At 36.8% G+C, this 20,306-nt stretch overlaps 3 protein-coding genes across 3 annotated transcripts; 2 read left to right on the top strand and 1 right to left on the bottom strand.

The window, feature by feature from the left end:
- The first annotated feature begins 544 nt into the window (after positions 1 to 544).
- Positions 545 to 5,312, top strand: LOC106163221 (uncharacterized). Its single transcript, XM_087016752.1, has 4 exons — positions 545 to 661; positions 3,108 to 3,230; positions 3,501 to 3,645; positions 4,163 to 5,312. The coding sequence occupies exons 2-4, from the start codon at positions 3,117 to 3,119 to the stop codon at positions 4,339 to 4,341; spliced, it is 438 nt and encodes a 145-aa protein (XP_086872878.1). The 5' UTR covers positions 545 to 661; positions 3,108 to 3,116; the 3' UTR covers positions 4,342 to 5,312.
- Positions 5,313 to 7,512: 2,200 nt separating this feature from the next.
- LOC106151679 (uncharacterized) lies at positions 7,513 to 13,544 on the top strand. The gene is made up of 5 exons (XM_087016753.1): positions 7,513 to 7,648; positions 11,205 to 11,330; positions 11,568 to 11,712; positions 12,292 to 12,522; positions 12,809 to 13,544. Exons 2-4 carry the CDS (start codon positions 11,214 to 11,216, stop codon positions 12,459 to 12,461), a joined length of 432 nt encoding a protein of 143 aa, XP_086872879.1. The 5' UTR covers positions 7,513 to 7,648; positions 11,205 to 11,213; the 3' UTR covers positions 12,462 to 12,522; positions 12,809 to 13,544.
- Positions 13,545 to 14,032: 488 nt separating this feature from the next.
- LOC106151676 (putative acyl-CoA dehydrogenase 6) lies at positions 14,033 to 20,259 on the bottom strand. The gene is made up of 9 exons (XM_013525043.2): positions 20,037 to 20,259; positions 18,733 to 18,853; positions 18,236 to 18,365; positions 17,366 to 17,472; positions 16,751 to 16,918; positions 16,204 to 16,377; positions 15,604 to 15,765; positions 15,096 to 15,246; positions 14,033 to 14,515 (listed from the first exon to the last, which is right to left on the bottom strand). The coding sequence occupies exons 1-9, from the start codon at positions 20,202 to 20,204 to the stop codon at positions 14,413 to 14,415; spliced, it is 1,284 nt and encodes a 427-aa protein (XP_013380497.2). The 5' UTR covers positions 20,205 to 20,259; the 3' UTR covers positions 14,033 to 14,412.
- Between the last annotated feature and the right edge of the window lie 47 nt (positions 20,260 to 20,306).

Genomic DNA, 20,306 nt, shown 5'->3' on the forward strand with positions numbered 1-20,306 from the left:
GAGCCATTTAATCACTGTAACACAACGACCCAATAAATAGATATCGGATAAGTGGTGTTATAAAGGTCAAGTCGAATCATTTATCTGTGAAGACATTTTAAGCATGATAATGGTTATTATTTAGGTGCTACTTGTACGCTCGTGTTGAAACATATACATGTGAAGTGGAGGTTTTTGTGGGTTAAACAACAGCGACAGGATTACAAATTGATCACAAAATGTACTTTCTTTTATCCTAAAATAGTTTAAGTGACCCATTTCATTAAAGAAAAAAACAAAGTTTATTCAGAAGTTGTTCTGGGAAAACGGTATTTCAATTTTTTTTGATTAGTTTCACTTTCGGTCGACTTTACAGACGAAATCATGTTAAAAGTCTATTTTTATTACCCAAACCTCCATGAACAACCTTTTAAGGTGACATTGCATGAATGTGATTTTAAATATACAACCAGCCAGTGCTGTTTTCTTTTCGAAGATTAAATAACTTAGTTATCTTGAAAAGACGTTCCATGTATATAGTCGCTGTAAAAGGGGCGATGACGTAAAGGTCACGAGATCTACAGGGGTGTGGGATCGGCAATCCTAAGATAACCAAAACAGCCTCGTCTCTCAGCTAAGGGTGCCGCTTCTATAGAACTCGTCAAGCAGTCGACTGTTACAGGTGAGTACGCCAAGCGTTTGGCAAGTTTCTTATTCTCATTTTCTACTCTAACATGTATCAAAAGTAAAAAGTGACCTAGTACATCTACTGTAATGGGTCAAATGCAAATAAAACGAGGGTTCAGATTCTGTCTGTTTTGCAAAGTAAAGCTGAATTACTCTGAACAATAAAGGTATAAATTTTCTCATTTATATTAGACTTGCACTCAATATACCAAAACCAAACTTTAAAAAGGAATAATGAAAGCTGCATTGCTTAATAGGGTAGAGCCTCGCTTTTTGTTTGTTTTGCCATTTATTTTTTTCATTTTTTGGTAAAACAACCATTAGATTCCTACAGGGCATTCTGCTTTATATGACTTGTATTAACCGATTCGTCTACAGTCTTGAGAAAAATTTGAATTAAGTTATGGGGTTTGTAGAAACTTTGAAATGAGATGACCCAGTGATATGTATAGCTTTTAGACAATGTCAAGAGGACAGCTTAATTTACCGGTATACGAGAAAATATAAAAATACCTCTCCCCAATGTAGAACAGTTTCATTAGCTATGTTATTGCAATAGACTTGTGAAGATTCTTTTGTCTATATTTGCCTGGTCTTACCAGCCTGATGAAGTCTGACTCCAAGTAGACGAAATATTGCCTTGTACGAGGCATAAAGAACGTGATTGGCGTAGAACGGAATATGTTTTAATGTACAAAATACCATTTTGCTGATAAAAACATCAAAAATCCCCTCGAAAGAAAAAAATGTAGGCGGCCATATTTCTCCTTGTAAAGGTTAGTGTATTTCCATACTCTGCTTCCATACTCTCACCATTTTCGCTTTTAAGACCAACTATAGCTGTGCAAGGCGAGGAGATAGCAGGTAAGTCCCTGGGGTTCGAACCCACGGCGCCATGCAGTAGGCGAGCGCTGTACCATTTGAGCCATTCGGACCAGTAGCATCTCTTGACATTCAGATATGATTCAGAGAATTCAGATAAAATAAAGTATCACAATAACTACATTAAATAGTGATGCACTTGAGTGCACTTTTTAAAACCACTTTAAATATCTCTATTTATGATAACCAAGGGCCTGGTTTCATTGCCACTTGGCGCAGCTTTGTCTTCATTTCAATTCATAATCAATTGATGACATTTAGTCTCAACTTTTCAGTATAATGATTTACTAAAATTTTCGATTGTCCTGAGATTTGATGCCGAGGTAGTCGTCAAATTAATGTGGAGATCATGGCAGATGTAAATTTAGGGCAGAAATGCCATATTTCAAAGTACAGTTCAGTCTGTGAAAACAGTACAGCTTAACAAAATAATAATTACTTTGTTTCAAAATTATTTTTGTCGTAAGAAAAAAGGAATATATCAACAATGCACGTGTTGCCTTCTAAGTACAAAAATCAGAGATAAAGACAATTTTTTAAATTCTTATCAGTATCGACAGACATTCGTTCAGAATGTGAAAACAATACGCCCAAGATGTAAAACTCACTATGACTTGCCTCTGCTTGTCTAGAGCGTCCAACGCACGCCACGAGCTTTACCAAGGCTCTCGACTTAGGTTTTTTAGGGGTTTGGCCTTACCATCTTTTCGCTATCCTTCATAAATGGAATTTAAGAAAATTCGCTCTGCCTAAGGCGAAATATAACCAGGTAAATACAAGTATCACTTTACACAAACCTTTAATGAGACTATATCTTGTCAGCAGTTGAACGGTGAAGTTCGCATATCTGTTCCCGATAATAAAAATATCAGTTGACCAAAGTTAATGGAGAGGACTTTGGCATCAAGGGGTGTTTGTTTTAAGGACCAGGAAGCGTACGTGTGACACAAAGATATCAAAATGTATCGTATAATTTTGATAATATCCTAATTTTGTCTTTCAATAGCATGCGGTATGTGAAAATTTCATAGGGAAGAAGTTTATCTGACATCATTTGGTATGATTTTTTTTATCGTAAGTGAAATCCAGGATAACCATATTGCGTAGTTACGGTATTTTGATAAAAACATACGTAGAAGTGTACGCCTATTATATCTTTAATTCGTATCTTCATAAAATCAGTATTTAGGTCGAGCAGGGTTAAGATTACATACGAGGAGATTTCAGTCGAAATAGGTCACAAGTTTACCTCAAACAAGCAGCGGCCATGATGTAATGAAAATAACATTGTTCAAATTCTTCCTTTGTTCTCTTATCTTTATTCTGTGACGAACTCAATTATAGCGACCGTGCGACATCTACCGGTAGAATATCAAAGTGTTTACAAGTGTGTTTACATCTATGATACTACACTTACACACGCGCGTGCACGCACATGAATAAATAAATAAACAATAAAATATATATATTGATAAAAAAATAATTAACTAACATTCGCTTCTGATTTTAGTGACGTTTCAGTCCTCATATCATAGTATCACTCTGTCTTTCTGTTTCAGCTCGGCAACATGGCACAACCCATGAGAACGTTCCCGGAGGCTTATCCACAGCAGAACCCACACTATGGGTACGACCAAGGACCGCCTGCATACAATCCTGCACCGTCTGCACCTCAAACACAGGTGTGTAATGGGGTATTCCTTGGGGCGAGACGATTTTAAGCGCATCTGTTCAGAAACTTAACCTAAAGTTTTGTGTGGTTGCGTGAAAGAAGGAGGGGGTGGGGGAGGGGGGGTGGCGCCTTGATACATGTATCAGGACTTTAAAGTACATTTATTAAAACACGTATGATTGTCACCTACACGATTTTGATAGAATAATTACTGAAAATCTACATTTTAGCATTGGTTTGTATGGATTTCATGAGCTTTTTTCGCCATTATTTCGATTAGGTGATCGTGAACCAGCCCGCTCCTGCGACAACCAATACTGTGTTCGTTACAACTCACGTCAAGCCGCCCAACTACATTGCGCTGTCCATCTTTGTGCTGCTGTGTTGCAATTGCCCCTTGGGGATAATTGCTCTCGTCTTTTCAAGTAATTTCTGCCTAAAATGTCAAAAAAGGAGAGAGAAAGAGAGAGAGAGAGAGAGAGAGTCGAAGTGATTTTTACTACATATTCACAGCTATCCCTCTGGCTAATTCATGGCGTTTTTCCTACTGTACAGAGAGCATTTTTGCATGGAATTAATCTCATCATTCTGGCCTCTAGTATGGAGCGCTCTTTAATACTGTTTCTTTTAAAATTAAATTATAATAAGCAGTATCTGTTCACACTAAAGTTCGCTTGAAATTTACATTTTTATACGAGAAAATGCGTCGCCCAAACACGAGATGATTTAATCTTAGGCAAATTGCACGCACACGCACACACACACACACACACACACACATTCAACAACAGTGAAATCGAACTTCAATTTATAAAGATATCAGTCATGCACGGTACACCCATAATAGCAGTCACAGAGATTCTCTTTAGAAAATATACAGTCCGGTCCTTAAATTACACACAATATATACTAAGATACGTGAATTTCTTTCTTTCTCTTCAGTGTTATCGGACAGCGACTACGGCGCCGGAGATGTGGAGGGAGCCCGGAGCAAGGGGAAGATAGCCATGGGGCTAAACATCGCTGGCATGGTGACAACTATCGTTGCGGTAGTCGTGGTCCTGATTTGGTATTTCGCGGTATTTGCAGTAGCTGTCAATGAAATCAATAACGAAACCTAACTGTTAACGTATAGTTGCTTTGGCTTATGTTCGCAGAAGAAGATCTGTGCTTGAGGACTATACTTTTCCTTTACGTAAAATGCCTTAATCAATGGCAAACCACTGTTCAAAAAGTTTCATGTAAGATTTTGTGAGAAAGCTACCTACATGATACTGGGTATATTGTTTATAATCAGTATTTTATCAATATCGATTACAAACATTGCAATTATGCATGTAGTATGATATTTATTATCAATATTTTCTTAATAGCTTTTCTGTCATTCTTTCAGTTTTTGAGTTCCCTACTCTGCTTGCGTGCTTATTATTATAATTATAATTATCATTTTGTTGAAATAAATTTAATTTTCCATTAACCCAAGGATTATAAAGAAATGATGAATTCTAATGAGACACCATGGACTTTAAATTGAAATGTAGGATACTTTGTGATCACCTTACTACTTTGAAGAATTGAATGTCGTGAATTACACAAAACTTACAAATGTTAAAACAATACGAGCCAGTTCGACATTTCCACCATTGTTCTTATCCACTCATTCTTTATACATTGTGATGTGGGAAATAAATAAGGTTAAATATAAAGGTGTTTGAACGAAGCAATTCTGACTGTACATAGAGAACTGTGGAAAATTGTTGAAAATGATATCAAATGAAAGCGACGACAATCGTAATGAGCTCCTAATAACGTGAAGATGTTTTGTGTTTAGTCTACCCTTCTTCTTTTCTTAGAATCTTCAATAACACAAATGATTAACATTTTGAATGAAAACATGAATCTTTTTATATATTTACACAATTGTCTTTTTTCTTTTTACTTTATTTTTATGCGATTTCTGAAATTTTGTCAAGCAATGTGATTACTCGTTTAAAAAGATATTTAAAATAGTATATAGAAACATCTGAGATATTGTAAAAAACTGTTACAATTATCAAATAAATATGTAAATAAAATATAAGGATTTGCCAGTTATTTTTTTAATCTGCCTATACTCACTGATACTGTAGACGAGGGCACACGACTTTTTATTTCGTTAAAGGCCAAAGTATTTGAATTCCAATCTTAAGGCGCATCCAGATTCATCTTACCAGCTGGGTGGATCCACCTTTGCAGTTATTGTCGCTAAAGTGCAATCAGTGTGATCAGCTTAACTGTCTCACACGCATCCAGCTAAGAGCGCATGCAAAACAGCAGGCTAAGAGATCATTCCCAGAACCCATCATACTAACTTTGAATCGATCCATCACCAAGGGGATTCTCGCTAAATTGCTATTAAATAAAGCGGTTTAGATGTCTCACACGCCCACTGAAGCTGTTAGAGGGTAATTAAGTATCGTTTACCGCTTCAGTAGGCGTGCCAGATATCTAAGCCGTTTAAGCTAAAAGCAGTTTAGCGAGAAGGGTCGATGCAGTTAGATCGGTCTAGGCATGGGAACCCAGTCTAACATTTCCTCGGATCAAATATGGCCGACCCACTTAAATTCTTGTTGCGTAAACCCCGCGGGGAATCCATTAAGTGCCTAATCGGGAATTAACTTCATTTCACAGCAAAAACTGTATCTCCCTGGCATTTGTCGTTGAAATCCATAAATTACAATGGAAAATGCTGGCCATCTTAAATTTTCTCAAAATGCCGTAGGATACACACACACTTGCATTTTAAGAAATTAGAATTGAAACAAGCAATGTGATTACGTTTTTTAAAACGTAATTTAATTTGTACACACAGAACTCTGGAAAACTGTAAAAGACACTGCTACATTTATTTTACTTAAAAGTAAATAAATTAATGAAATTAATTCGAAAAAAAAATGTAGTGAATTGTCAGCTGTTTTTATCTGTGAGCTATAGGTGAGGACGCCGCGCATTCTGTTACAGCTGTACGAGCCAAATCTGGGTATCCGACGTAAAATACAGCCCTCTTATCATTTTCTCCGATGACCTAATGTCTTTTTGTATGGCGATATCAAAACAAGAAAATAAGATATATTTGCATTGCTAACGTTTAATAGTATGTAGAGGTTAAAATTAAGGGTATCCTTGATTTTTACCTCCTCCAAGGAGGTTGTGTTTTCACTCTTGTTTGTTTGTCTGTCATCAACATAACTCAAAAGGTTATAGACCAAATTTGATGAAATTTGCAATGAAATCTTATCAACACAAGGGGAACAGCTACCACGTCTTGTTCCATGTGTTTTGACATCACTACGTAGTAAAGGAAGTAAATTATAATACACCATGACACATCTAAAATGTGGTGCAAGAACGGGAATCTAGTCATTGTTCCTTGTTCAAACATGTATGACTGGGTCCATACTTAGATCGATCCATCTGGATCGACCTAACTCCCTGGGGGTTCACGCTAAATTGCTATCAGCTCAAGAAGCTTAAATGTCTGTCACGCCTACCGAATCAGCTAGGGGTAAAGAAAATTACCCCCTAACAGTTTTAATAGACGTGACAGACGTTTAAGCCGGTCAGTTTGATAGCAATTTAGAGAGACTCCCCAGGGAGATAGATCGATCCAAATATCTGTGGGAATGGTCTCTATGTCTGCACTACATGTAAAGAGTGTTATATGACATACGCTCAAAAAGGCGTCTGAACATTACTATATAGTGACGGCAGTGGGAATGAGACATTTGATCACTGTAACACAACGACCCAATAAATAGATATCGGATAAGAGGTGTTATAAAGGTCACGTCGAGTCGTTTATCTGTGAAGATATTTTGGGCATGATAATGGTTATTATTTAGGTGCTTCATTATTATTTAGGTGTTGAAACATCTACATGTAAAGTGGAGGTTTTTGTGGGTTAAACAGCAGCGACATGATTACAAATTGATCACAAAATGTACTTACTTTGTAATGAGTAGTAAAAGTGATCCTTTTTGATTAAAGCAAAAACGAAATTTATTCCAATGTTATTCTTGGAAAACGGTATTTCAATATTTTTTAGTTTGTTTCACTTTCCGTCGACTTTACAGTCGAAATCCTGTTAAAAGTCTTTTTATTACCCTAACCTCCATGACCAACCTTTTACGGTAGCAATACATGAATGAGATTTTAATATACAACCAGTCAGTTTTCTTTTCTTTTCTTTTCAAAGATGAAATGATCTAGTTATCTTGAAAAGACGCCGCAGGTATGTAGTCGCTGAAAAAGGGGCGATGACGTAGAAGTCACGAGATCTACACAGATGCGGGATTGGCAATCTTGAGATAACCTGACTCGTTAAACAGCCACGTCTCCCAGCTAAGAGCGCCGCCTCTGTAGAACTTATCAAGCAGTTGACTATCACAGGTGAGTAGGCCAAGCGTTTGGCAAGTTACTTAGCCGCCATTATTCTCATTTTCTGCTCTAACATGCATCAAAAGTAAACAATAACCTATGACTTTTAATACGTCTACTGCGTCAAACGCAAATAATATGAGGATTCAGACTCTTTGTCCGCTTTTCGAAGTACACTCTACAGCTGAATTGTTCTGGACAAGATATATGTTCAACTCTGTTGTCTCATTTATGTCAGACTTGCACTGAATATACCAAACTTTAAACAAGAATTAAATTGAAAGCTGCATTGCTGTATACAGGATAGAGCGTCATTCTTTTTTTTTTCATTTCCTGGTGAAACAACCACTGAAATTCCTGCAAGTCGTAATGCTTGATAATCATTATATTAACCTATTCGTTCACAGTCTTGGGAAATTTGAATTAAGTTATGGGGTGTGCAGATTCTTTGAAATGAGATATGGTCCAGTGGTTTGTATTTCTTTTACATAATGTCAAGAAGACAGGTTAAACTACCGGTATACGCGAAACATACCTCTTCTGAAACGTTGATCAAATATACATGCAGCACCTTACCGCAAACACGTTGTTCTAAAATATGTAAGGAGGAATTTCGTAAAATATAACTACACAGTAAAGCTAAATAATTTTAAGCTTATTCTCGTCGAGCAATCAGGCTGTCACTTGGCACGGGAAAAAAGTGGTTACTAACTGTAACTGACAAAGATGCTCACAACTTTGACAAATAGTACTTCTGAAACGTTATTCTCTGACCACAGGCTGCGCTAGTACTCTGTTACAAAATTTTTACCTCCTCCAAGGAGGTTATGTTTTCAACCCTGTTTGTCTGTTTGATTGTTTGTTTGTCTGTCATCAACATAACTCAAAACGTTATGGACCGATTTTGATGAAATTTTCAGGAACTGTCAAAAATGGGCCAAGGAACAGATGATTAGTTTTTGGCGGTGATCTGGATCAATAATCAATCAATAATCAATAATAATAAAAAAATTGCTGCCTTGGAGGAGGTCTGCGCTCTCGGAGTGCTTTTCTAGTTGCATGCCATATTCTTTGATTTTGTATACTATTCTGAAGGTCCCTGATATCGGAAGTAATGAATTGTTGGGCTACTGAGGGTTGGTGCCAACCGGAAAGTTAGATAAAATACTATAGGGACCGATTTTATATGCATGTTTTCTTTTATCAGAACTGTGTTTAGATTAGATAAAGGTGGAAAAAATCAGGTTAATCTACCTCAACGTCACACCGCATCAAATTCATGTTCATTTGATATAGTGACGCAGAAAACCGAGATAAAAAACCTTAGCTGCGTATAGGGGTCCAAATCTTTTATTTCTGTATAATTAGCATAGGTCTTACGTTTAGTCCTAGGTAGAGAGGACCCGAATTTATCTTAAATGTCGTTTGTTCGTAATTCTAGTACAAATATAATAATAAAGTTATGTTGAACTACCCTCCACCAGGGTGGCAGATATTGTAGGCACATTTTCCACCAGCCACAGCCAGACACGTTATCTGTGAATATCCAGTGAAAAACCAATCAGTGGACCTGGTAGAGGATAATATTGAACCGCCAGATGTTGTTTGTCTTTTCTTCTTTCCGTTCGTTCAAAAAAATTAAACCGATAAGTTTTATTTCGCTTTCACCGCGAGTTAGAATAATTAACCGTTAGCTTTGAAACGTGGGAATTGGTGCATGCAACTGAACCTGCGTAAAGTACTCTGTCGTTATTCGTATTATTATTACCTCTGCTAAACAGGTCATGTTTTTGCCTTTGTTGGTTTGTTAGTAAACAGCCGACTCAAAACGTTGAGGACGGATTTTGATAATTTTTTCCAGAAAAGGTAAGCAGTGGGTTAATTTAATATTTATAAAATTTTGTTAATATCCCTATTTTTTTTAATAATTTGAACTGAGCTTCATCGGTGTAGGTATTGTGGACGTGCTCTCAAGGTAATTTTCAAGTTTCAGATGGGTCGCCTGTCAAAGTGAGCTCAGGCAGACCCTTATTTGATACTCATAAATGGAAAATATGAAAGCATTGGTTGCTAAGCAAGTCACGAGTGACGTGACAATCTATAGGCGCTGTCAAGGAACTCAGGCTAATGCAGTACCTTGTATGAGGCATTAAGAAAGTGATTAGCGTAGAACGGAGTATGTGTTAATGTATAAAATGCCTAAATTAAAAATATTTACGAACCCGTTCACAATATTCGTATTTTAACAAAATAACTTGGATTCATGCAACACTTGAAAAATAATTACACATGGACTAACAATGTAAAATGCTGACGGAGTAGGCAAAATACGTAGAACTGAGTGGCCTTCAGATAACAACCAACCCAAAGTATGGGATTTACTGTGCTAATGTTTACCGAGAGATTGAGTCTCTATAGCTCCAACCAAGATAACCTGGTTTTACTGCACTAGTTTAGACAGTTAAACACGGGGTCGGTCATTAAAGCAGTCACCTAAGGTCACTGAAAGGGTTTATTCTCATCGAAATACCGAAAATTGGGGTTTTCGTGCGTTTAAGTATTCAATAATGCATCTACCATTTTGCTGATAAAAAACACATATACACTCGAAAGAAAATATAAAATGTAGGCGTCCATATTTCTCATTGCAAAGCAAGCGGAAGGTTAGGGCACTTCCGTACTCTCACCATTTTCGTTTATAAGACCAACTATAGCTGTTCGAAGCGAGGAGACATAATTAAATGTAAGTTCCTGGGAATCGAACCCACGGCGCCATACAAAGTAGGCGAGCGCTCTATCATTCGAGCCATCCGCACCAGTAGCATCTCTTGACATTCAGATATGATTCAGATAATTGAAATAATTCAAAAAGATATCACAATTACTACAATACATATTGATGCTCTTAAACCCACTTTAACTATTGCTATTATGTCAACTTGACCGGCTTAAATGTCAGTCACGCCTAGGAAAGCTGTTAGGGTGTAATTATCTTTTCCTCCTAGGTGATTCGCTAGGCGTGACAGACATATATGCCGGTTATTTGATAGCAATTTAGGGAGACTCCCCAGGGAGTTAGGTCGATCCAGATGGATCGATCTAAGTATGGGAACCCAGTCTAGGTTCCCATACTTAGATCCCTCCAGGTGGATCGACCTAACTCCCTTGGGTTTCACGCTAAATTGTATCAGCTCAAGAGGGAGCCGAGCGCGCATGAAAGTTAATTCCCCATTTAAGCTGGTTAAGCCGACAGTTATTTAGTGAGACTCCCCAGGGAGATAGATCGATCCAAATATCTGTGGGAATGGTCCCGTAGTACAGGGACATCTACCGGTAGAATTGCAAAGTTATTAGGCCTACAGCTAACACTATACTACACGTATATAGTTAGTTGTATATCGTTATACTACACGTACATACACGCGCGCACACACATGAATAAATAAATAAATAAGCAATATAAGATATATAAAAAAAAAAAAAATAATTAAATAACATTCACTGATTATCTGATTTTAGCGTCGTTTCAGTTCTCATCAAGGTATCACTCTCTGCCTGTCTGTTTCAGATTTGCGCCATGGCATACGTGCAGAAACCGTACCCGGAGGCTTATCCACAGCAAAACCCTCATTATGGGTACGACCAAGGACCTCCGCCCGCATACAATCCTGCACCGTCTGCACCTCAAACACAGGTGTGTAATGGGGTATTCCTTGGGGCGATTTGGAGCTAAAATTGTATCAGGGTGGGTGAAAAGAGGTCGGGCGGGGCGACGCGTTGATATCAAGACTTTGAAGTGCATTTATTAAAACAGGTCACTTGCGTATGATTGTTACCTACTCGTTTTTGATAGAATAATTACTGAAAATCTACTTTTTTAGCTTTGGTCTGTATGGATTTGATTAGCTTTTTTCGCCATTATTTCGATTAGGTGATCGTGAACCAGCCCGCTCCTGCGACAACCAATACTGTGTTCGTCACAACTCAAATCAAGCCGCCCAACTACTTGGGGCTGTCCATCTTTGTGCTGCTGTGCTGCAATCTGCCCTTGGGGATAATTGCTCTCATCTTTTCAAGTAATTTCTTCCTAAAATGTTAAAGAGAGAGAGAGAGAGAGAGAGAGAGAGAGAGAGAGATAGAGAGTCCAAGTGATTTTTTACTACATATTCACAGATGTGCCTCTGGCTTTTTCATGGCATTTTTCCTACTGTACAGAGAGCATTTTTGCATGGAATTAATTCCATCATTAATTAATTTCATAATTCTGGCCTCTAGTATCGAGCCCTCTTTGATACTGTTTCTTTTAAAATGAAATAATAATAAGCAGTATCTGTTCACACTAAAGTTCGCTTGAAATTTACATTTTTATAAGAGAAAATGCGTCGCCCAAACAAAAGATGATTTAATCTCAGGCAAATTGGCCTCATTTGGTGGACACCGCTGCGCCAAATGCACGCGCGCGCACACACACACACACACACACACACACACACTGTCATTAAACGACAGTGAAATCGAACTTCAAGATATAAAGATATCAGTAATGTACACCCATAATACCAGTCACAGAGATTCTCATTAGAAAAGATGCAGTCCCGTCTTTGAAGTACACATAACATATACTAACATACGTAAATTTCTCTCTTTTTCTTCAGTTTTATCGGACAGCGACTACGGCGCCGGGGATGTGGAGGGAGCCCGGAGCAAGGGGAAGGTAGCCATGGGGCTAAGCATCGCTGGCATGGTGACAACTATCATTGCGGTAGTCGTGGTCCTGGTTTACTATTTCGCGGTAATAGTAGCAGTTGCCAATGCAGAAACCTAAACCTAACTATAAACGAATAGTTGCTTTGGCCAATGTTCACAGAGGATCTGTGCTCGAGGACTACCCGCACGAAAATGCAGTAGTATCGAAGTAGCAAAGAAGCATTAACGCAGTAGAGGTGTGGAGCATATTTGCAGTAGAAATGCAGTATACCCTACTGCAATTCTACTTCAAAAATTGCATAGGTTTGTACAGAGGAGGAGCATAAATGCAGTAGATTAGCAGCATGATAGAAGCATGTTTCAAATATGCTAATTAGCTCCCACATCGAAGCAGATTTGAAGCATGTTTGCAGTATAATTGCAGTAGTCTACTGCACTGGAGTATCTACTTCGTTTTTGTGCGGGTATGCTTTTCCTTTAAGCAAAATGCCTTAATTAATGGCAAACCACTGTTCAAAAGTTTCATACAAGATTTTGTGAGTTAGCTAGCTCCATCACACTGGGTACATTGTTTATAATATTAGTATTTTATTAATATTGATTATAATCAATGTACCTAGTAAGATGTTTATAATCAATATTTTATTAAATTAAATATGGATTATAAACAATCCACTTATCATGCGACTTATGCATGTAGCATGATGTTTGTTATCAACATTTTCTAAATAGCTTCTCTGTCATTCGTTCAGTGTTTTTGAGCTCCCTACTCTGCTTGCATGCTTATTATTATAATTATAATTATTATTATTTTTTTTTTTTTGCTGAAATAAATTAAATTTTCCATTAACCCAAAGATTATAAAAAATGATGAATTCTAATGAGGCACCATGGACCGTAAACTGAAATGTAGGATACTTTGTGATGATCTTACTACTTTGATGAATTGAAAGTCGTGAACTACACAAAATTTACAAATGTTAAAACATCACGAATCAGTTCAGCATATCCACCATTGTACTTATTCACTCATTCACGATACATTGTGATGTGCAAATTAAATGTTTAGGTGTTTGAATGAGGCACTTCTGACTGTACATAGAGAACTCTGGAAAATTGTTGAAAATGTTTTAAAATTTCATTATTTTTGTGAAAAATTGGTCTTGAGAAAATATATTTCAATAAATACATTTTGCATCAATTTCCATGCTCTGTCACTTGCTTTTACAGTATTAATAATTTTAATTATATTAAAATATAGACCAGAATTTTTTTGTTATTGGCCATGTTCTTTGAGCATCCCTCTTAACACAGTATACTTTTATAAACCTTTATTCTACACCTTTCTCTGCCATAAGCAGATATAAGAAATAAAACTTAGCATTTACTTGAGGCTGTTTCAAAAATACTAATATGTAATGGATGGGCCAACACCTACAGGACAAATTGATGGTCTTTGATGGTCTCTCAATGAATGTCACTGAGAGACCATTAAAGGATTACACGGTTCTCCTTTCAAGTAGGTCCGCCACATTTAGGTCTCGGCCTTGCTAGACCTCGGCTCTTCTTGATGTGAATGCTCTCTAAGTATGTCAAAATCTAGGATGGGGCTTACCTGTACAAATTGAAGGGAAACAGACTCTCTCTCTCTCTCTCTCTCTCTCTCTCTCATATGACACAGAACTAATCTTAATCACAGATATATTTTGTATTTTTATGACAATTTTACAAAACCATACTATTGTAGAATTTGTAACTGGTCACAAGAAATAATGGGCACTATATGAGACCAAGCAGCCTAGTGAGATTTGGCTTTCTCATAATAGAGTAACCTTCCTGTAGACCTCATTCCCCATTCTTCAAGATGATCGTATGTCTCATTGTTTAGATTCTTTGTATGCACTGTTGGTTAAGTAGTTGTGATTTGCTGGTCCATTGACCTCTTCCTAACCTGAACTAGGATAGGTTCATGGTCAAGTTGATAATAATTAACCCTGATAAATGTGATTGAATACTGATATGTATTATTTATGTACTTCTGTAAGACTGAAGTCCATTCATCCTGCACATCACTTCTTCTGTGGCATCTTGGGGAGGGTGTTCATGTATTTGCATATGATTGACAGCATCACTTCATCAGCACCGCCCCCAATGCTTATCAACCTGAAGTCCCTGTAAAACAATGACAATATGGAAAAATTTTGTCAACTAATAAGGCCTCATATGGTTTAACACATCTCAAATATTTCTGATACCAAAAACCCCTTCTAAACTATCTCTAGCTATGCCACACCACTACAATGAGCAATAGTTTCACTACAGGAACCAATATGAATTGTATTTCAAAATGAAAATGTGGAATGAATGATTTCAGCTTGCTTTCAAAAAGCATGGACACATTTCTTACCATATAAAATTTACCTCCTATAAATTCCAAAGCAAATTTATTTTTCATGTAATTCTGACCAATGCTTGCCTAAAATAAATTGACCCCTGACCACTGCTTAACTGTACAGTCCACTGACCCACACTTAGACCCCATTCCCAGAGATTAGATCGATCCAACTAGATCGACCTAACTCCATGGGGGTTCACGCTAAATAGCTGTCAGCCGAGGGGGCACGAAAGTTAATTACCCCCTTACAGTTTGTAGTAGGTGGGACGGACATTTAATCTGGATTATCTGACAGTAATCTAGTCAGACTCCCCACGGGGATAGATCGATCTGAAATCTATGGGAATGCGCCCTTACCTGTATAATCTACTGACCAACACCTCATTTGTGAACCCCATCCCTCCCCAGTACTGCAGACAGCTATCTGCCACTTCTCTACCAAGTCTTCCAACCTTCAGCTTGCACATAGAGGCAAACTTGGTCACATCTTGGCCTTGGACATAAAGACCTGGAGTAATGAATGAGACAGTCATTACACATGACAGTAATAATAATAATAATAATAATAATAATAATCGCAAGTCATCCTCATATAAAGTAACAACCTTGCCCAATCCCTGTACAGTAAAGACCACACCCACCTTCAGACATGTATTGTAATGACCACACACTCTTTATGTCCTGTAAGGTAATGGTCACACCTACTTACAGCCCTGTGCATTAATGACCAGACCCACCTACAACCATGTATGGTAATGATCACACCCACCTACAACCATGTATGGTAATGATCACACCCACCTACAACCATGTATGGTAATGATCACACCCACCTACAACCATGTATGGTAATGATCACACCCACCTACTGTCCTGTACAGCAATGACCTCAGTAGCTCCACCTCTGTCTCCAGCTCAGCCAGTCTGAAGTGGACACTCTGGTTGTTAAGTATGGGCTGACCAAAGGCCTTTCTCTCCTTGGTGTACTCTATGGTAGCTTGAATGATGTTCTGTAGAGTCTGGAGTACTGGTAACAACAAGACACATGTTAAACTATTCAGAACAGTTACTGATTCAGAAGTACTGTCTGCTGTGTTCTATATGGGTCTGCATTAAAAGATTAATTACTCATTTAGGTGTTAGTGGTGAAATAAGCTGATCAAATGAAGAAAGTATCTGTGATCTACAAACATCTACAAGGTAACCAGAACTGAAGAACAAGACAATCCATCCTTTGTAGTCCTTTCATCACATATTTCTACATTTAAGAGCAGCACAAAAAGAATAACAATAATAATAATTGAAAAAAATGAAAGAATGAATAAATAAATATAAAATAAACAAATAAATAAATAAATAAATAAATAAATAAATAAATATAAAAAACAAATAAATCAGTAAATAAAATTAAATAAATATTATTAAATAAATAAACAACATTTTAAATATAAAATCTAGCCTTTACTTGAAGCGGCAGCCCACATTCTTTCCTCCTGAAACTGTATCATCTGGTAGGTAAACCCCTGACCCTCCTCTCCCACCACATAACTCTGGGGCACGTGGACATCTTCAAAAAAGATCTGAGCAGTGTCTGAGCAGCGCATGCCCATTTTGTCTATCCTCTTGGATAAGTTGATACCTATTGAAATGTAGAAATAGTTCATGATGGAAAATATGAAGATAGAGTTAGTTTTTGGTCTCGAAAGCCTTAATTTATTTCTTAATGCATTGCCATTATGCTGCAAAAAATTTCTTAGTATACATGAAATGTTTAAGTTAGATTTGTATTGATAAATTTATTCATAAATTGTCTTTGCAAATTATTATCAAGAGAGAGAGAGAGAGAGAGAGAGAGATTTCTCAGTTTTTGATCTGATGTTTCTTATTTACCCTTAAGTTCAGCATATAATATCAACTTTTAGTTTTTACTAATACAGAGGACAGTACACTCTGTATTTCAGGGTGCAAGTCACACATCTCACCACCAGATATTAGTCACATTAAAGCCTTACCTTTAGCATCCATAGGTAAGCAGATAAGGGACTTGTTCTGATGTGGCGGCCCTTCATTGGTGTTGGCGAGGAGACACATCCAGTCAGCTTGGAACCCATTGGTAGTCCACATCTTACCGCCATTAATCACATAATCATCCCCTTTCTTCACTGCTGTTGTCTTTATACCTAGTGAATTAAAAACCACAGAGAGAAAGCAAAACCATATATACATACTGGTATATTCAGATATACAACATAGAAGAAGACTAAGAAAATGCAAAACACATAAAATGGTTGAGGATATGGGTCAGGTCAATAAGCACTAGTCAAATAAAGGTTGTTTGAGTTGAAATAGTCTGAAAATCACAACCCGATCAGCGACACTTATCAAATATGAACCATCTGAGGAAGTGGGTTAAGCAAGCTCAGTCTATCGTACTCTTTGAGTTAAACCCTACATTTGAAGCTTAGGCCCAGCTGCAGGGAAAAGAACAGGGTTATAGTTCAACAAGAGACTTGAATTGCATGCATTCAGCTTAAATGGCTTAGATGTCTGGCACGCCTACTGAAGCTGCTAAAAGATATTTAATTCGATCCTGCTAGATCAATATAGGTGTGGGAACAGGATCTTACTTGCAACATCTGAGCCAGCACCAGCCTCACTGACTCCAAGACAAGCCACAACATCGCCAGCGATGGACGGCTCCAGAAACTGCCTCTTCAGCTCATCACTTCCAAATCTGAAAAGTACCGTAACTGATAAATAAAACATGAAATTTCAACCTTTTGGTTATGATTCTAGATTAAAAGATATACACTTTATATGCAAAATCTGTTTTACTTTGGTAACAGAATATCATTACGTATGCGTACTTTCAATCCACGCTATATCAGTTACCGGTATACTACACACCACTATGTATGAATTCATTCTAAATAATACATGTTTCTATCACATGTATATTTAAACACAGATTCTACCAATCCAACCCAGGCCAGCAGAAGTGAATATATATGAGAACCTTGTCAATATATAACTGTACATAGTTTGATGCATTTGATAAATCATGCATTTACACTGTTCCCTTTAGGTCACACTTTGGATCTTTTTCATAATTAAGATAAAAATTCCATACAAACTTCATAAACATTTGAGAAAAGGTGCAATTTTGATCACTGTTTCAGAAAAAAGTGCAACATATTTAGTACTAGTAGGCTTATTACTGGCTCAAAATTGCCGTAGAGTGCATTTTATTTAATGAATCTTTAATATTTCACTCTCAATATTTACTATCAACCATATTCAATTATTTCAACAATGTATCCAATCAGGTTTTCAGATTTTTAAAAAAAATTCTAGTCATCCCAAAATACAATACCAAAAATGTTTTTCAGACAATTTTTAAAAAGTAAAAAAAAAGGTATCCCAACAATAACCATATTCCAAACATGTTTTTCATTTTAAATTTCCCGTCACCTTAACCATGACAACATAAGTGTTACCTTGCCAGTGCGGGGGTGGCCATATCTGTCTGTACGCCTATTGCCATGGGAACGCCACCACAGTTGATATGCCCCAGCTCCTCCGCAACTGCCACACTGTAGGTGTAATCCAAACCTAAACCACCATACTCTGTAACATAAAATTTAATATCTCAGATGTTTTGAAACATTTTTAATCTTATAAAAGTGGTGCCCAGGGAAAAAATTGCATGGCTTCAGTATACAAACATAATGTCTCCATGACAGATTTATATTGACAAGGTTAGTTGATTGTGTGTAATTAAGACAAAATCTACAAAAACTGTAAGAAAAGTACATATAATATTATAATACATTCTCACAGAATATTTTCTGGGTATATGTATTTTTTTCAATTAAACATAAAAACATCAGAAGACAAAAAAAAAATAAATAAATAAAATATTCTTAATTTCTGTGGCCATCTCTATCCTTTATACATGTATGAATATGTATTCTCAGATTGCTGTTTGTCTCACCTGTAGGTTTAGTGACTCCTAGGAACCCTGCTTGACCTAGTTTCTTGAACACCTCATGAGCAGGGAACTGTCCCATTTCTTCCCATTCATCAACATATGGGTTGATGTCTTGCTCAATCAGCTGTAAAAAAAAAAAAAAAATGTTTGTAAAAATTACAAAGCAGTTCACAAAAACAGCATTTATGTACTGGTAGTAGTAATATCTACTAGAACCACATAACAAGTCATTTTTTTCTTTGATTATTACCAGTAAATATTACAATGTAGAGGTACTAGAACATGAATACACCAGCACAAGTTCCACAAATGGTTTGTACACAGTGTCATGCATAGCCACTCTACATGTACCTGACTAGCCGACAGCAAAGAATCTGGATTGAGGTTATCAAAAATAAGCAAATCATGGTAAATGATGAGTTGTAGGTCTGCCATATTTCATGGTGTGGCAAAATACCCCCCCCCCCCCCCCCACCAAAAAAAAAAAGCCACAAAATATTTTGTTGGTAAAAATCATAACTCATACAAGTGTAAGATTAGAGCTTCAAATTGCTAGTGATAAATACAAATAACCATTATATAATAATTTATATATATGCAGCTGAAGTGAACTGCATGTGGACCTCTGCTACTGAACGATTTTAAACAGTAAATGCAACCTGTTTCAGTAGCCATATGCATTAAAATTAAAATTATTATAATTGGTAACAGTTTTGTGACACTTTCTACAAAGTATATTAAAAGGGGCCATACTGTCTTAATTATTTAAGTGATTTTAGTGACTATTAGTCAATATAACTATTTTGTGTGGTAATATTTTGGCAGTTTTGCGGTAGCCCTCCCCCATAACTCTGTGATATTCAATATCTTTTCTGAATCAATTTGTGTGGTGACTTTGAGCAATGTCTCAGCTACAAATTAATTACATGTAGTTTGGCAATTAATTTACTAATTTCAAGATGATTTTTACCTCAAACTTTATGTCTCCCAAATATCATGAGAGTCGAGTTTATCACTGGGGTGAAATATACTGTATTTCATTAGTCAAAGAACTTGAAAGTTTATTTAAAAAAGATAAAAAATAACTTTAAGTTAGTAAACGTCCAAACTAATATCTTTGAATAGCAGAGACATTGATCATTCACAGTAACCACGACTTAATTTTGATGAACTTTAAAAATGAGAGAGAGTCACAGGGTGGGTGGGTGAATACTGCAAAAGTACCAATATTTTTCACACATGACGCTACCGACACCACGTTCTTATTTCTTTCTTGAAACTCAAAAATTATGTTGTGAACTCTGTACCCTGCCTAATGACCGCCGCAGTTCCTTATGCTCCTGGGTGAAAAGTTGCGCTGTGTCAGGTTCTTTCGCCTCGTTTACCGCAGCATGTGCACTGAATCCTCTGCCATGTTCAATTATTGTTAACCTATTCCTTATTGCAGAAAAACAACTTCGACAAACTGACAACATTTTTTTGTTTTTTGTTTAGAAAGAAAAATGGCTACCGATTGCACACGATAAGTACACAAGACAATCTACTAAAACAAATCCATAATACCTAAGATTGACTGG

The sequence above is a fragment of the Lingula anatina genome, chromosome 7, assembly GCF_051362555.1.
Source record: "Lingula anatina isolate TDL-2025a chromosome 7, LinAna3.0, whole genome shotgun sequence".
Taxonomy (NCBI): Eukaryota; Metazoa; Brachiopoda; class Lingulata; order Lingulida; family Lingulidae; genus Lingula; species Lingula anatina.

Bases quoted from the DNA above. Each gene is read 5' to 3' on its own strand.
- LOC106163221 (XM_087016752.1), top strand. From the start codon at position 3,117: ATGGCACAACCCATGAGAACGTTCCCGGAGGCTTATCCACAGCAGAAC. The intron at 3,231-3,500 runs GTGTGTAATGGG...TATTTCGATTAG, and splicing joins CGTCTGCACCTCAAACACAG to GTGATCGTGAACCAGCCCGC. The intron at 3,646-4,162 runs GTAATTTCTGCC...CTTTCTCTTCAG, and splicing joins AATTGCTCTCGTCTTTTCAA to TGTTATCGGACAGCGACTAC.
- LOC106151679 (XM_087016753.1), top strand. From the start codon at position 11,214: ATGGCATACGTGCAGAAACCGTACCCGGAGGCTTATCCACAGCAAAAC. The intron at 11,331-11,567 runs GTGTGTAATGGG...TATTTCGATTAG, and splicing joins CGTCTGCACCTCAAACACAG to GTGATCGTGAACCAGCCCGC. The intron at 11,713-12,291 runs GTAATTTCTTCC...CTTTTTCTTCAG, and splicing joins AATTGCTCTCATCTTTTCAA to TTTTATCGGACAGCGACTAC.
- LOC106151676 (XM_013525043.2), bottom strand. From the start codon at position 20,204: ATGTTGTCAGTTTGTCGAAGTTGTTTTTCTGCAATAAGGAATAGGTTA. The intron at 17,473-18,235 runs GTAACACTTATG...GGTACTTTTCAG, and splicing joins GCCACCCCCGCACTGGCAAG to ATTTGGAAGTGATGAGCTGA. The intron at 14,516-15,095 runs GTAAGGGCGCAT...ATTGTTTTACAG, and splicing joins TTGGTCAGTAGATTATACAG to GGACTTCAGGTTGATAAGCA.